At 36.6% G+C, this 14,536-nt stretch overlaps 1 protein-coding gene across 2 annotated transcripts in view; it reads left to right on the top strand.

The window, feature by feature from the left end:
• The window catches only part of WDR70 (WD repeat domain 70), a 140,340-nt gene that overhangs the window by 48,997 nt on the left and 76,807 nt on the right, over nucleotides 1-14,536 (top strand). For both annotated transcript variants that reach the window (XR_012621629.1, XM_074812508.1), the window contains exon 9: nucleotides 789-865. Coding sequence is in view for 1 of the 2 variants with exons in the window: in XM_074812508.1 (XP_074668609.1) it covers nucleotides 789-865 (77 nt within the window). In the remaining variant the exon portion in view is untranslated. The remainder of the gene's footprint in view (nucleotides 1-788; nucleotides 866-14,536) is intronic.

The raw sequence follows: 14,536 nt of genomic DNA, 5'->3' as shown, positions 1-14,536 counted from the left end.
GGCTAAATGCTGTTTTGCCTAAAGCTGTTCTTGTCAGATGACTATTTCTTTTGGCTAGTGATACATATGTAAAACTATCAAATAGTAACTTCTGCTTTAGTTCTTGTTTACTTAAAAATAATTCAAATTTTCTTTCTCTTGTAAATTTCTAGAATTCCAGTGTATTGTGCTCCAGCAGTCAAAATGCTAAAATATTTTATTTCTTTCCATATTTGTGCTTAAAGCAAACTGACGTAATTCCAGTGCTGCAGGAGTAGTTTCCAAATTTCTGTCTGAATGTAGTCATCCTATACTTCAGAGAAGTAAATCCAACTGGACAAAGACATTTTATAGTCATAGTCACCATAATGGCAATTGCTTACTTGGGTGTAGTTTGGCAGTGAGTATGTATATTGTGTCACCCTGGTAGTTCTTGTTATTCCTGTTATTTTTGTGATGCTTGGAACAATTTGCGTGATATCTGTGGATGCCTATTGTTTCGTCCTTTCTCTGCATTACAGTTCTTCAAAGAGAAAAAGGGGAAGTATGATTCCATGCCATTTTCTGCAAGAAAAAATAGAAGAATATTTTATAATAAAAAAATGAAAACAAGCAAGGATGAAATGGATTAGAATACGTAAAATCTATTAAATCATTGTGATGTCAGTCAGCCTTTGCTGTGGTCAGAGTGGTCTGATTTGGCCCTCAGCTTTCATGTGACTCCACTTGAAGAATTTGAAGTAAAACTTATAAAACCTTGTAAAACATCTAACAGACCTTGTAAGACCTCTTTGTGTTTATTTCCCTAGGGTCACACAGCAATGCTGAATTCAGGCTGTTGGCATCCAAAAATAAAGGAAGAATTTTTGACATGTTCTAATGATGGGTGAGTATTGAGGTCTATCTTTTGTCAGGGTTTTTTGAGACCCTTGTTTGGCTTCTGTGTTTTATTATTGTACCCTAATTTGCTTTAAATATCATACTTTTAAATCTTGAGCAAGTGTTCAGGACAATGTTAGGTGAGATTTGGAAGCAAAAATTTCATTTGTTTTGGCTTTGGATTATTAATGTACTTTATTATTTTCATTTTGTGATTTAAAATTACTTTCATGATATTTCAAGATAGTTGCTGGTTAAATATGTTTTTACAAAAATTCTTGACAAAATTTAACTTTACACATTATGTCTTCAGAGCAGAATAATTCCTGTGGAGATACTCAAATGTAACTGAATTTGCTGGGAAGATAGAGTATTTCAATTGGAAGTTGCGTGTTTTATGTTAAGGGTAATTGAATATTGATGGATGTTCTTTGACAAGTGTCAAAGAGACTGTGAGAAATTATTTTGTGGCTTCAGTCTTGATCTTTGTGGCTAGAATCAAACTGCAAAATGTCACCGTGGCACTTGTATTAATTAACAAAGTTACTGCAGCTGTCAGTAGCAAGATCATGAGTGATTTTTGAACTGATGTTTAAAATATGCAATCACCTTTACTCCAAAGTGACAGTGAGTGGGAAGACTGAATTGTCCCACTGATGTATCTATAGTGTGGTCCATAATAAACAGAAGATTTCAGTTACTTTAAACAGCATGGATTTTTTTTTTTTTCCCAAAAAGGACCTACCTACTGGTTTAACACATAGATACAATTTCTGGTAAGACTGTGGCAGAAGAAAAAAAACCTTGAATAGTACAATGTTCTTTAAGGAGCAGTTCAACTGTAAAAATAAAATTGGAAAAATACATGCAAGTGAAGCCAACTATGTATTTTTTCCAGCTTGTAGACGCAAAGGTTTTATTTCCATAGTAAAATTTTATTAATGGTAGAATAGATACTCTAAAAAAGTGTGTTGCTCTTTTGAATGTAGTTAGACATTAGTACAGCTTCTTAATTAGGCTGAATAGTTTGTAGATAGTGGAAAAACAAGTTAAGATATTATAAATTTTGATGATTGTATAATTTTGTCTCATCTAAGCAAGCGCTTAACTAATATACCAGACAAGGATTCAGTGCATGCCTGATGCTTGAATTGCTGTGAATTGAAATGATCTGGTCAAGTAACTAAAATCCAGATAAACACTACTATAAACAGCTGCATAATTGCATTTTCAGAGACTCTACATGACTGACATTACAGGAAAAGTATTTTAAATCCATTTCATTTTGTTTCATGCTAGTGACAGGTCTTTTCAGGATTTGAATGTGTCATGAAAAGAAACAATTTATATTGCTTAATTTGCAACACATCACTTAAATGTTAAAGACAGTATACAATTTGTGAAATACAATAATAACACACTATAACATCTCCAAAGTTTACTCAGTAATTCTTCTTAAGACTGGAGCTGTAAACTGGAATAGAATAGAGTAGTATAGTTCCTGTTGGAAGGGACCTACAACCATCATCTAGTCCAACTGCCTGACCACTTCAGAATCACAGAACTGTCTATTGGAAAAGACCTTGAAGATCATCCAGTCCAACCATCAACCCAATATTAACAGTTCCCAACTACACCATATCCCTAAGCGCTATGTCGACCCGACTCTTAAACACCTCCAGGGATGGGGACTCCACCACCTCCCTGGGCAGCCCATTCCAACGCCTAACAACCCGTTCTGGAAAGAAATGCTTCCTAATATCTAGTTGAAACCTTCCCTGGTGCAACTTGAGGCCATTACCTCTTGTCCCATCACTTGTTACTTGGTTAAAGAGACTCATCCCCAGCTCTCTGCAACCTCCTTCCAGGTAGTTGTAGAGGGCGATGAGGTCTCCCCTCAGCCTCCTCTTCTCCAGACTAAACAACCCCAGTTCCCTCAGCTGCTCCTCGTACGACCTGTGCTCCAGACCCTTCACCAGCTTCGTTGCCCTTCTCTGGACACGCTCGAGTAATTCAATGTCCTTTTTGTAGTGAGGGGCCCAAAACTGAACACAGGAATTGAGGTGCGGCCTCACCAGTGCTGAGTACAGGGGTAAGATCACTGCTCTGTCCCTGCTGGCCACCCTATTTCTGATGCAAGCCAGGATACCATTGGCCTTCTTGGCCACCTGGGCACACTGCTGGCTCATGTTCAGCCGGCTGTCAATCAACACCCCCAGGTCCCTCTCTGACTGGCAGCTCTCCAGCCACTCCTCCCCAAGCCTGTAGCGCTGCTGGGGGTTGTTGTGGCCCAAGTGCAGCACCCGGCATTTGGCCTTATTGAAACTCCTCCAGTTGGCCTTAGCCCATCGCTCCAGCCTGTCCAGGTCTCTCTGCAGAGCCTCCCTACCCTTGAGCAGATCAACACTCCCACCCAACTTGGTGTCATCTGCAAACTTACTGAGGGTGCACTCTATTGATGACCTAGACGAGGGGATAAAGATGTTAAATAAGAGTGGACCCAAAACCAAGCCCTGCGGGAAACCACTCGTGACCGGCCACCAACTGGATTTAGAGCTGACCAAAAGTTAAAGCATTGTTAAGTGCATTGTTCAAATGCCTCTTAAACACTGAGAGGCTTGGGGCATCCACCACCTCTCTAGGAAGCCCATTTCAGTGTGTGGCCACCCTCCCAGTAAAGAAATGTGCCAATCTAAAACCTCCACTGGCACAGCTTTGCACCATTCCCGTGCATCCTATCACTGGAGTCCAGGGAGAAGAGATCAGCACCTCCCTCTCCACTTCCCCTCCCCAGGAAGCTGTAGAGAGCAGTGAGGTCGCCCCTCAGCCTCCTTTTCTCCAAACTAGACAAGCCCAGAGTCCTCAGCCACTCCTCACAGGACACGCCTTCCAGCCCTCCCACCAGCTTTGCTGCCCTCCTCTGGATGCATTCAAGGACCTGCACATCCTCCTTAAACTGTGGGGCCCAGCACTGCCCACAGCACTCAAGGTGAGGCCGCACCAGCACTGAACACAGTGGGACAATCACCGCTTTTGACCGGCTGGTCATGCTGTGTCTGATGCACCCCAGGCTGCGGTTTGCCCTCTTGGCTGCCAGGGCACACTGCTGGCTCACCGTGAGCCTGCTGAACTAAGAAAGTAGGAGTCTGAGTAGGGAACATCATCTAATCATGCCAATGTCTAATGAGCTTGTAATTAATTCAAGAGATAAATAGAAGTGGTGTTTTCATTAATTACATTGTGTAAAGGTTTGTTAGTGAGTAGCACATTTTTGAAAATGTACGTTTCATTAGTAAGTGACAGCAGTTGCTGGTATTATACAGTATTGGTTGAATTTCTGACTTCTTTTTAGTGGTGGGTCTTGCTGTTGCTTTTATAATGTTGAAGAATGCTCAAGTGGTTCTAAATAAATGAAGGTACTGTCTAGTGATTTTTCAATGAGGAAAAATAACTGCTGTAAGATCGCTTTATTATGGTAATTTCAGAGAGTATTTTGCTTAGCAAAGTAACATAAGAATACTTGGGCCTCAGAGCAGAGATGTTTAAAGCTAAAGAAAGAAATGGGCCATACCAGCGAGAGATAATTGAGAACTGTTACTGATTTGTGCTTAAAGGAAACAGGTTTTCTGAATTTCAAGTAAAAGCATTGAAAAAAAGTTGATTTATACCAAGTATTCCAGAAAACAGAAATTTTGTATTTTTCAGTGGTTATTCCACATGTTGTATGGAATATGTTTATGGATGTGATTAAATGTTACAACAGTCTATCTATCTCTCTGCCTTTCTAAGTTTTTACATTTAATCCAGTAATTAATTTGTAAAGCTGGCTTTTTTTTGTTTGAGTCAGTAGATTTGCACTTAATGAAATGCAGAAATATGAAACTATTGAAGAGTGTTATGTTGAAAACTTAGTTTATGTTGCATGCAAAGCAAACAAAACAACTATAATGGAACTTGAGCTTTGGAGACAGTAGCCTTATCAGGTCAGACCACAAGACTGGCAGTTTTTAGTCCAGAGGGAAGAGGTCTAAATGGGAGTATGGTGTGATCAAAGTTTGCAAAATGTTCAAGATGGTAGATGGGCTGAATGTTGAACTGTTTTTTACCAAAACCTCTTAGACTGAGACATTTGTTGAAAGCGTCTAGAGTTAACTTTAAAACTAATAAAAGAACATACTTCTTTTTGTATAGTGTCCAAATACGTTCTGGAATGTGTTGTCACAGGAGGGTGTGGAGGCAGGTTTAAAAAGGGATGAGAAAAATTCATGTTTAGAAGGGCTTATAAACAGATAGGAAATGCAATAGGCATTATAACATTTCTTGCTTGACAGTTGTGGATAGTGAGGGGAAATGAAGGGAATAAACCATAACGGCTAGACTTGATCAGCATTATTATTGCTGTGATCAAATACAGGGCTAAATGATTCTCTGGTCAGATTTGGTCCATGTTTTTTATATATGTCCTTCAGTGACAATAAGGTGGAATTTCATGCGACAGTATTGTTGGAAATGTAGTGTGTGGATTGTTCTCAAGATACAATGCTTTTGCAGTGGTTTTATATCTAGAGTTGGTGTGGTTTGTTCATGCAAATATGTTAACTGTTGGTAAGGTCTTCTCTCTTGAGGAAAATGTTGAGATAAAGCCCAATATATCTTTATGTGGCTTTGGTACATAGAGATTTCAGGTAAGAATGTTTCATCTAGTTCAACCACCCCACCCCCCCCCCCCCCCCCCCCCCCCAAGAAAAAAAAGACTTCTCCCAGTCCTGAATCAGTCTTTCTGCAGGGCGGGAGACCTGTCTGTACCCAATTTTGATGTTCCTGATGTTACACATGGAGGCATTCACAGTCCTCAACATTTTCCTGGGTGTCATACTTTATCAAGAACATTATATCCATAGGAGGAGAAATTAAAAGCTTTATAGTATTGCACATCAGAAGAGGAGGTGAAATCAAACACCTACTTGTCTCAAAGTTTTCTATCCTGTCAGTGCACTGCTCCTGTTGTGTACAGTGAAGATGAGCTATGGAAATTTTGCAATAGATCTGTGTTAGTTTTGTTCTAGAATTTATACTAGACATTGATGTAAGATCGAATTGCTTAGCTTAAAATGACTGCTCTGGAACATTTAATAAAGAGTGTAGTACTAGCTATATGTCTAGATGTTGAGACTTAATCCTTACATTGGAAAAGGAACTGTCACAACTGCCATCTGTGAAGAAGGACTCCTGACACTGAACACCAAAATGGGACCCTTCGGAGGGTCAGTCCTGAGTGTATGTATGTAGGAGAATGAAACTAGTGTTGCCTTTAGTAGGCATGAAGGAAGGTTGAATGTTTTTCCAGTTTTGTTGGCTTTTGTCTCTTGGACATCACATGGAACACTAAAGCAAGGCAGTATTAGCTCTTTAATGGAGATTTCTCCACTCTCTTGATCAGTATTTCTGTGTGAAGAACTTCTGTGTACTCCAAACCTGTTTTTGAAAGAACCAACACCTGTTTTTAAAGATGCAAGAAAAGGTGTAAGGGCTTTCACTTTATCATCTACAAGTTTGGAAGCTGCTTGAAAGTACCAGCTGAGGCATGTGTGTTGTGCTCCATGAGGCATGCTGAATGGCAGTGTCCAACTGAGGCTGAAGGAGAAGAGGATGTGGGAGCACCTGAGGGGTGTTAAATATACTGTTAAACTCTAATCTGTATACTCTCTCTAACATTTGCACCACTTCTAGAGAAGACATTCATAAACTGAATGTTAGAACTAGTTACAAATTGTGAAGTATATTTTATTTGACTACTGTAGCATTTGCGTTGTCTGTCTCTTTAGTTTAATGTCACTTGCATACAGTTTAAAAATAAAAGTAAGGAAAGAAGATTGCATTTTCTGGTTGGTATGTTGAAAGCAGGAGTTTTCATGATGCATAAAGAAGTTAAAAAGCAAACTTTGCAAGTAGACTTGTGGAATCAAAGGAAAATAACACATTTTGAGTATGTTTTAAATAAATTATCTAAGAATGTTTTAAATACATATTTCTTTCTCTTTTTGTTAACTTGCTATAGCTCAAATTCTTATAGTCTTTATATGCACTTGAGAGTTTCTTTGGATTCCAGGTGATTAAGGCTGTAGTACTATCCTGAACTAAAAAGCAATTCAAATGAAGACTCTTAGAATTGCTATTGTAAAAGAAACATTTTGAGATATGGTCTTTTTCTTGTGATTTATTCATGGCATTCAAATTTACTCTACATTTTTAAAAAATAAATCCTATAAGTAGACTTTGACTATAATGTATTCTAATTTGTGATTATTAGGCTATTTGTAGATTTATTACTTCAGACTGCAGATATATGGGTTACCAGCAGGGAGTCTCAGTGTGTTTTCTATGACTGTTTAAGGACACAATGTTGAGCTGAGAAAAGACTACATAAGAAAAAGACAGAGTTCCTTCTGACTGCTGTATGAGGGAAACAGAAACTGGTCAGCTTACACACTGGAATGAGCCAGACCCTAGATTCAGCAGTTACAGAATAAGTCTGAAAACTCCCCTTCTTAACTTGTATAAGTTCATGTCCCCTTATGCAATTGTTAGTGAATACATATAACTTAGAGTAGCTCACTTCGTTTTGTTTTCCTTGAAAATATTCCAGATGATGGCTTGTTAAATCGTGTAATAATAGTAAGTTTTTAAAAAAAGTTATTTTTTAATATTTTAATTATTCTTGAATTAGAGATGAATAATAATTTCACTGGGCTTTTACAGATTGTTCAGAGTTTGTTAGCTTTTAGTTGCAGAATGAAGTAAGAAATTTGTCAGTTCTGTAAGTAATCTGATGATTAACCTTAAGTGTATGGATAAATAACAGTAACCTGGAGATTTAGCTAAGGAGTTTTTTATGTGAATATACTTTAACTACACTAGATCTTGTACATATACTCTCAGAACTGTGTAATGGTGCCTTTAGCTTTCCAGCATTTCAAGTGATTAGAATAAAATTGTATCAAAAGAAAAGGTAGACATAGAAATTCAGATGTCTTCTCCATGGAACTGCAGTAATGCTCTATTTAAAGTTTTGCCTTACAGATACGATAATTTCAATTTTCACTAATTTGGCTGTTCGTCTTTACCAATCTTTCACTGGTTTTTAAAGCATACATACAAAGCTCTTTTCAGCATTGGTATTAACTTGATCTAAGCTTTCTTCTTGCACAGGCTATCTTTTAATTTATGGCTGTATGTTGCCTAGGACTTTAAAATACCCCACAGCTATTCCTGAAAGATCAGTTCCTTTTAATTGCATGTCCTCCTTGCCATTCTAGATAAGGCTCAGATACTGTGTGTAATCAAGAACATCTTTATCTTTTTCACAATGCCTTACCACGTACTTCAGGCTTATTTGGAACATACACTTATTAAGGCAAGGATCTGTCAATTTAACGGCGGTATGTTGAATATGTGTACAGAACTGCAGTAAAGTTTATAGTAACAGAAATGCCGACATTAATGCATTGCCTAAAAGTGAAAGAAAATTTTGAAAATGAGAAAGACTTTAAAAATTATTCTTCTCTCTGGAAATACACCTGAGCAGAGTGACCTAAAAAAATACCCTGTGTTATAAGGCATAACTTAACTCCTTGTTTATATCATTCCAAGCTATCAGTTGACTTTTATGTTAAAACAAAGGAGGAAGAGGTAAAGGATAATAACTCTTTTTGTTATTTGGATGTTTTCTTATCATGAGTATAACAGGTAGTGCTGTATGAATAAGAAGAGAGCTCAGTGATTTTAAATGTTCCAGCAACAGGTGTTCTTTGTCCCTACTCTCGTATATTTTTTCCTTTTAGACATAGAATTGCAGCCAAACTTGAAATTGAGCAGCCCTGAACTTTGTGATTTGTCATTGCAACTAGGGTTGTGGTTGCTTAACAGCTGGTTTACTGTAGAAAATTCCTCTCACAAGTCTTTCCTCTCTCACTCTCTACTAAGTAATGTTCATACTCTTTAAAAGGTATGTTAGAGAATAGTGACTGCCATCACCAAGTAATCTCCATAATAAGTTATTTAGGGATAAATTGTGCATCAGTGTAGATTTGTCTCCAATTAAATGATGAAGTTATTTCAGCTTCAGATCTTCAGAAATAATGTTGTGCATGTAAGGTACAACTGAATCCTTAAACTTTATCAAATGTGTGTTTCAAATATGAAGCTACTCTGTGGCATAGGGTGTTAAATGGGGTTTTTAAGTACTATACTGTTGCTTAGTAAATGTTTTCTGTGTCTTAATGAACTAGACATATTTCTGCCACTTGTGGTGTGAATTAGATTAAGTGATGTCCATAGATAGTGTTCAGAAAGGAAAAGTGATTACATTCCTAAAATCCTTCTTTTTAGGTTTAAAACTAGGAACTGTTCAACAATGGTAGCCTAACTACCTTTTTTATTGGAACAGTTGATATAAGCTTAATTAAATTTGCAAATATGATTAGTAGTTTCAAGCATGCAGAATATAATTTGTGAAGGATGAATGGTGTATATAGTAGTTTTGCATAATTTTCATCTAATGTTTACAAGCATTGCTGTTTAGAAGAGTTTTCTCTCCTTTAGAACATCCTTTATGTCCTAGATACTGCTTGAAATTCGATACATCCTAGTGAACAGTGCTGTTTCATGATTGCTTTTATCTGAGCTACCTTTCAGTTTTCATATTAACCAATTCCATCCTCTTAAGCAGGTTCATATGTAGAATAGCTGCTGTCTCATCTCCTTTCCATTAGCTGCCTTGTTTCTATGTCTGTGTAGGTGCCAGCTATCAGTATATGACCTCTCTCCTTCATCACCATTGTTTTCTGGCCAATATTACTTTGCGTAAGCCCAGAACTGTGTAGCGGCTTGCTAGCTTGACAGAAGGGAGATTTGAGCAAGGTCTGGAATAGTACTGCTGAAGATGACTAGCAGTCAGTTTTCCTGCCCACAGAGCAATCAATTGCTCTTCCTCCCACGATGTCATTCTGCTTGTCTTGAACTGGCAAGCTCCCTTCAGCCTAGATGATTCTGTTTTCAGTTGGTGAGGTCTGTGCCCCATAAGCTTCAGAGCCAAGTCACCTACTACAGTTCACATACTTGCTCCTTAGATTTTTTTCCATAGTACTATGTTCTCAGGAGAGCATGAGATTTGGTATCTCCAGTCTGCTTGGCCATGCACTGTGAAGGACGGCTGTGCTGACTGTGAAACTGGGATTACATGGCATTTCTCCTGGAATTATAGAGTCCAATCTTTGGGTTACATACTGCCTGCTCACTCTAGGTTGATAGCCTGTCAGCCTAAACTGATTACACTTTAAGTGAATACAACCCTGGAGTTTGTTAAGGCCTGGAATAGCCTAGTTGACAACTGGAGAACTGGAGCTATAATTTTACTTCTCTTGAATGTTTTAAGTATCAATAATACTGTGCATATGAAAAAATAGATGAGAGCAGAATCTGGACTTGTGCAGTTCAATGTAAGTGTAGTTATACTGTCTTGCTGTTACCCAGAATTTGTAGATTTTGTGAATAATGTATTTGAAGAAATATGACAAATAAACTTGCATATACCGACCTTTTTTTGTTTAAAAGCTCCAAACAAACTACAACACTGAAGAAAGCTTTTGAATAAATATTATTAGTTTTAAAGCCTTCAGTGTGTTAAACATTTTATGTGTAATGAATACAGTTAATACTGATCAGTCTGCAGCTTTGAAAACTGCTGAGAGCATTAAGATAGCAATGCCAAGGCTACTACCAAGATGTTTGTATAAGCTTTCGTTGGAACCTAAGCCTCAGCACTGCATCTGTCTTCACAAATTTGAAGACTAGTTGGCAAAGCATACTTGAAAATAATTATGTTTCACCTTTATCTAGAGGATCATTTAAAAATCTTTGTTTAATTGAAAAGTCTTAGGCTTGTGCTTTTGTGCAGTTTCTAAATTTACTTCTTAAGACAAGCTGCATGTTATAGAGCATAGGATCTACTTTAAGATCCAAAGTTATTACTCCCCCAAAAGGTCACCCTGAATTATATCTAGTCACATCATACTGCTTTTATAGGGTAGGGAATGTGAATAATACTGAGGTGAAACAACTGAATTTGCCACTGGCGTAGTATTGCTTAAAATTTCATCCTAGGAAAAAAGTAATTCTTGCCAAGTCGTATCAAGCACATATGTATATATGTGTATTCACTTATTCACTTCATGTGAAACATTCCATATAAACATGAAATTCTGAAGTTTGAAAATTTTTTCTTCAACATTTTTGAGAGATACTTTTTTCCCAGGACAATACGACAGTTTAGGCAAATTTTCAGAATCAATTTAGAACATAAAAATACTATTCTGTTCAATGATTTATTTCCAGTCATACCAAGGTAAAATTGTGTTTTATTATGACAAGAAACTTGGAAGTTCTTTTCTGTGTCAGATAAAAATATACATTAAAAGAGTTGGTTGGTTTTTCTGGCAAGCACAGAATTTAAATATTCACAGTACTTCAGTGCCTTCTGAACAATTTTCTCCTTGTAGAACTGTGCAGTGAGCAAAGCAAGAAGGGACAGCCTTTTCAAAGGAAGTTGACTTTTAATAGTCAGTTGCAATGTTCTTAGCTTAGCATGAGAAGGCAGCAGTTTTGGAGCATATATTTGCTTCTCTTGTTCCAGAACACTTAGTATTTCACTTCTCGCCTGTATTGTACACGACTTAGGTTATATGAATAAGCTTTGCTTTAGACTTTTTCCCTAAGCCTTTTCTGTCAAAATGAGACAGATAGGAAAAACTAGTTATTACATCTTTTCTGGTCTTGACTCACTTTGACTGAGATGGGTTAGATAGTACTTTTGAGCAGTCTTGTTAGCAGATCTGAGGGGTGAGCAACTTCTGGCAGGATAGAAATGATAGGAGACCGGAATTTTTAATATTTCCATCAGCTCAGCTTGGTATCAGATAGGGAAGAAGACAAGAATTTTCCATTTTAAAAACTGATAGGGAACTTCCCATGGTTTTTAGTCATCTACAGATTGTTCAGCAACACTTCCATTACGATGACTGTTCCACAAGTATCTTTCACTCTGGCAATTTCCTTTCTTCTCCCATGAAGAAATGATTGTCTTTTATTATATGAAGATGAAATCCTTTCCTCTATAGTCTTTGCTGGTTATTTTAACCTATAACTCAATTTAAAGGACTATTTTTCTCATGAGATATGCATCATATTTGAATGACCAGAATTCTCTCATTATTCTAGTAATAATGGGAAGTACGATAGACTTAGTAAACTAAACTCAAATGTTTTTGTTTGATAATTAAGAAATAAAGTAGGGTAGACAAGAATTTATTTTGGCACATTTGCTTACAAAGATAAAATATATATTCTATTTAAGAAAATAAAATTAAATTACCATGATTAATGTTCAAATCTGATTCTGTATTAAAGTTATGCAGTAATGTCTAATAGTAGTTAATATCCTATAGATCAAAATTCTTGGAAAATATTTGCTTTTGATTTTTTGACATTTGGATTTGCAGGTAATTTCATTGTTTGAGTAATGAAATTTAAAATTGTTCCTCTTACCAGGATCCTCATGTTATATATGTTTTAGTTAAAATCCCACTGATAATTTACTTGTTTAGGGCCTAAGAGATGTATGTCAGGTGGTTTTTGTTTTTCATTGATTGAATTGGAACTGTCTGAAGTTGCATTTCTCTGTTGGTAGTCTACAAAAGTGGATTGTTTCACTGGATGATGATTGGTCTGGAAATGCTTTCAGTTCAGAAAATTCTGTTTAAGGCTGATAAATCCCATTTTGCAAGTGGGATAGAATATCATGAAAATTCTGTATGGGTTTTTGGGAGAGAAACTTCTCTTGTTAATTAAACATTCTATGAATTTTTGTGTAGTAACCATTAGTAAGTTACAAGCAGTAAATTACAATCCAAAATCTGTTGAATTTTCTTCTGGTAATTCCACTGAGTGTTGTTTGTGACTTTCAAAGGACTACTCCTCTACATGTGAGATGTTTTTCATGTATCACTTTGACTAACAGGAAGAGATCTTAAAACTGGTAATCTGAAGTAATCAAACAACATGTTTCTACTATAGTTTCATAAGATAGGACTATTGCCTCAAACTTTTATATTTTTATAAATTATTTTAATTAAAGTATATTTTATCAGAGAAAGTGTGAATCTATTTCTGGTAAAACCTGAACACTAAGTATTAGTCATTGATAATGAAAGCAGATTGTTTAGTGAACTAGGTGAAGACAACAGCATGTGAGGTCTTACATGGAGAAGAGTATTTTCAAAATTAGACACGTTTCCTCAAAGTTATGTAGGGTTAATTGTATATAAGCTCTTAGTATGAAGCTTTGGAAGAGCAGGTACACATATTTTAAAAATCAATACACATGCAGAGAATTGTTTACTAATGACATAGGTAAAGTATATGATGTTAATGTTCTGTTTCAGCAGTTACCATTGAGACTGCAGTTGAGTTCTTTGTCTAGTTCCAGTGATAGCAGCCAGAAAAGGATGTTGAAAGTGAAAAAGAAAAATGTCAGAGAAGAATCCTGAAACTTCACTTAATAGAGACTCAAGCAGCTGAATATGCTTCAGATTATTGAAAAAAATATCAAGAGAATTGACAATGGTAAAGAAATACTGAAGTGGAGATAAGATGTTTGACAGTTGAAATTTCTTTAAATTTTTAAAGACATAGCTAGATCCAGTGACTGGAAGTTAGCAAGGTTTGAATAGGAGAGAAAAAGTATTTCTTTGTCAACAGAGGGATTATGTGACTGTGGAACTGATTATTAAGGAAGGAATGCAGTAAATTCTTTACCATTTGTAGCCTCCACATAGAAATTGGTGGAAGTTGGTGGTTGCAATGTCTCTTAATCATCAAACCAACCACTGACCTCAAAAAGCACCAGTGAAAAAGCCTGAGATTGGAATGGGCATGTAGATTTCTTGTATGAGTTGATCAGTTTTTATTACCATGTGACTTAGTTACTTATGGATAAGAGTTTGAGGCTTGAGCTGTGAATGTCTGTTAAAGTTACTTAGCTTTTGAGGCTGGGAAGAAGTGCATACATAGGCCTTCTGAGGATGGCAGAACTGTCCATGTGGAACTTATGGTGGGAAACAGATCTAATAGTTCTGTCTGTAGCACATTAATTACAATATTTTTTTTCTTTTTTAGTTGCATGTTATATCCTCAAAATCTGCCTTCACAGTGTTATCAACCAATTCCTTGTTGACTTTTTATCTGGTTTTTTTTTCCTTCATTGCTGTCTCTGAATCATTTGTCCCTTTATGTCAATAATGTTAATTTTTTTAAGCTAATTTTATCATTCAAGTATTTGCTAATAAAGCTTTATATTAAGTGCTTTTATTTTGAGAGGGGTTACTATGGCTTTGGAAACCTTTCATCTCTTCCTTGAAATGTTTCCAGACCTGTGGTTTGTGAAATCTTCTGTTTGCTAGGACAGAAAACATCTGATTGATATTCTTCAGTTAGCTCATTAATGGTAGTGGAAACTTCTGGTCAGCTAATCTCTACAATTAAGATCTACATTCATTGGTGTCTGTGTGATTTAGAACCTGCTGGCAAACATTTCAGTCTCCTGAGGTTGAACTTTTGGTGAGAT

The sequence above is a fragment of the Strix aluco genome, chromosome Z (assembly GCF_031877795.1).
Source record: "Strix aluco isolate bStrAlu1 chromosome Z, bStrAlu1.hap1, whole genome shotgun sequence".
Classification (NCBI taxonomy): domain Eukaryota; kingdom Metazoa; phylum Chordata; class Aves; order Strigiformes; family Strigidae; genus Strix; species Strix aluco.
The sequence above is the reverse complement of the archived record's forward strand: the minus strand, read 5'-3'. Positions and strand labels throughout refer to the sequence as shown.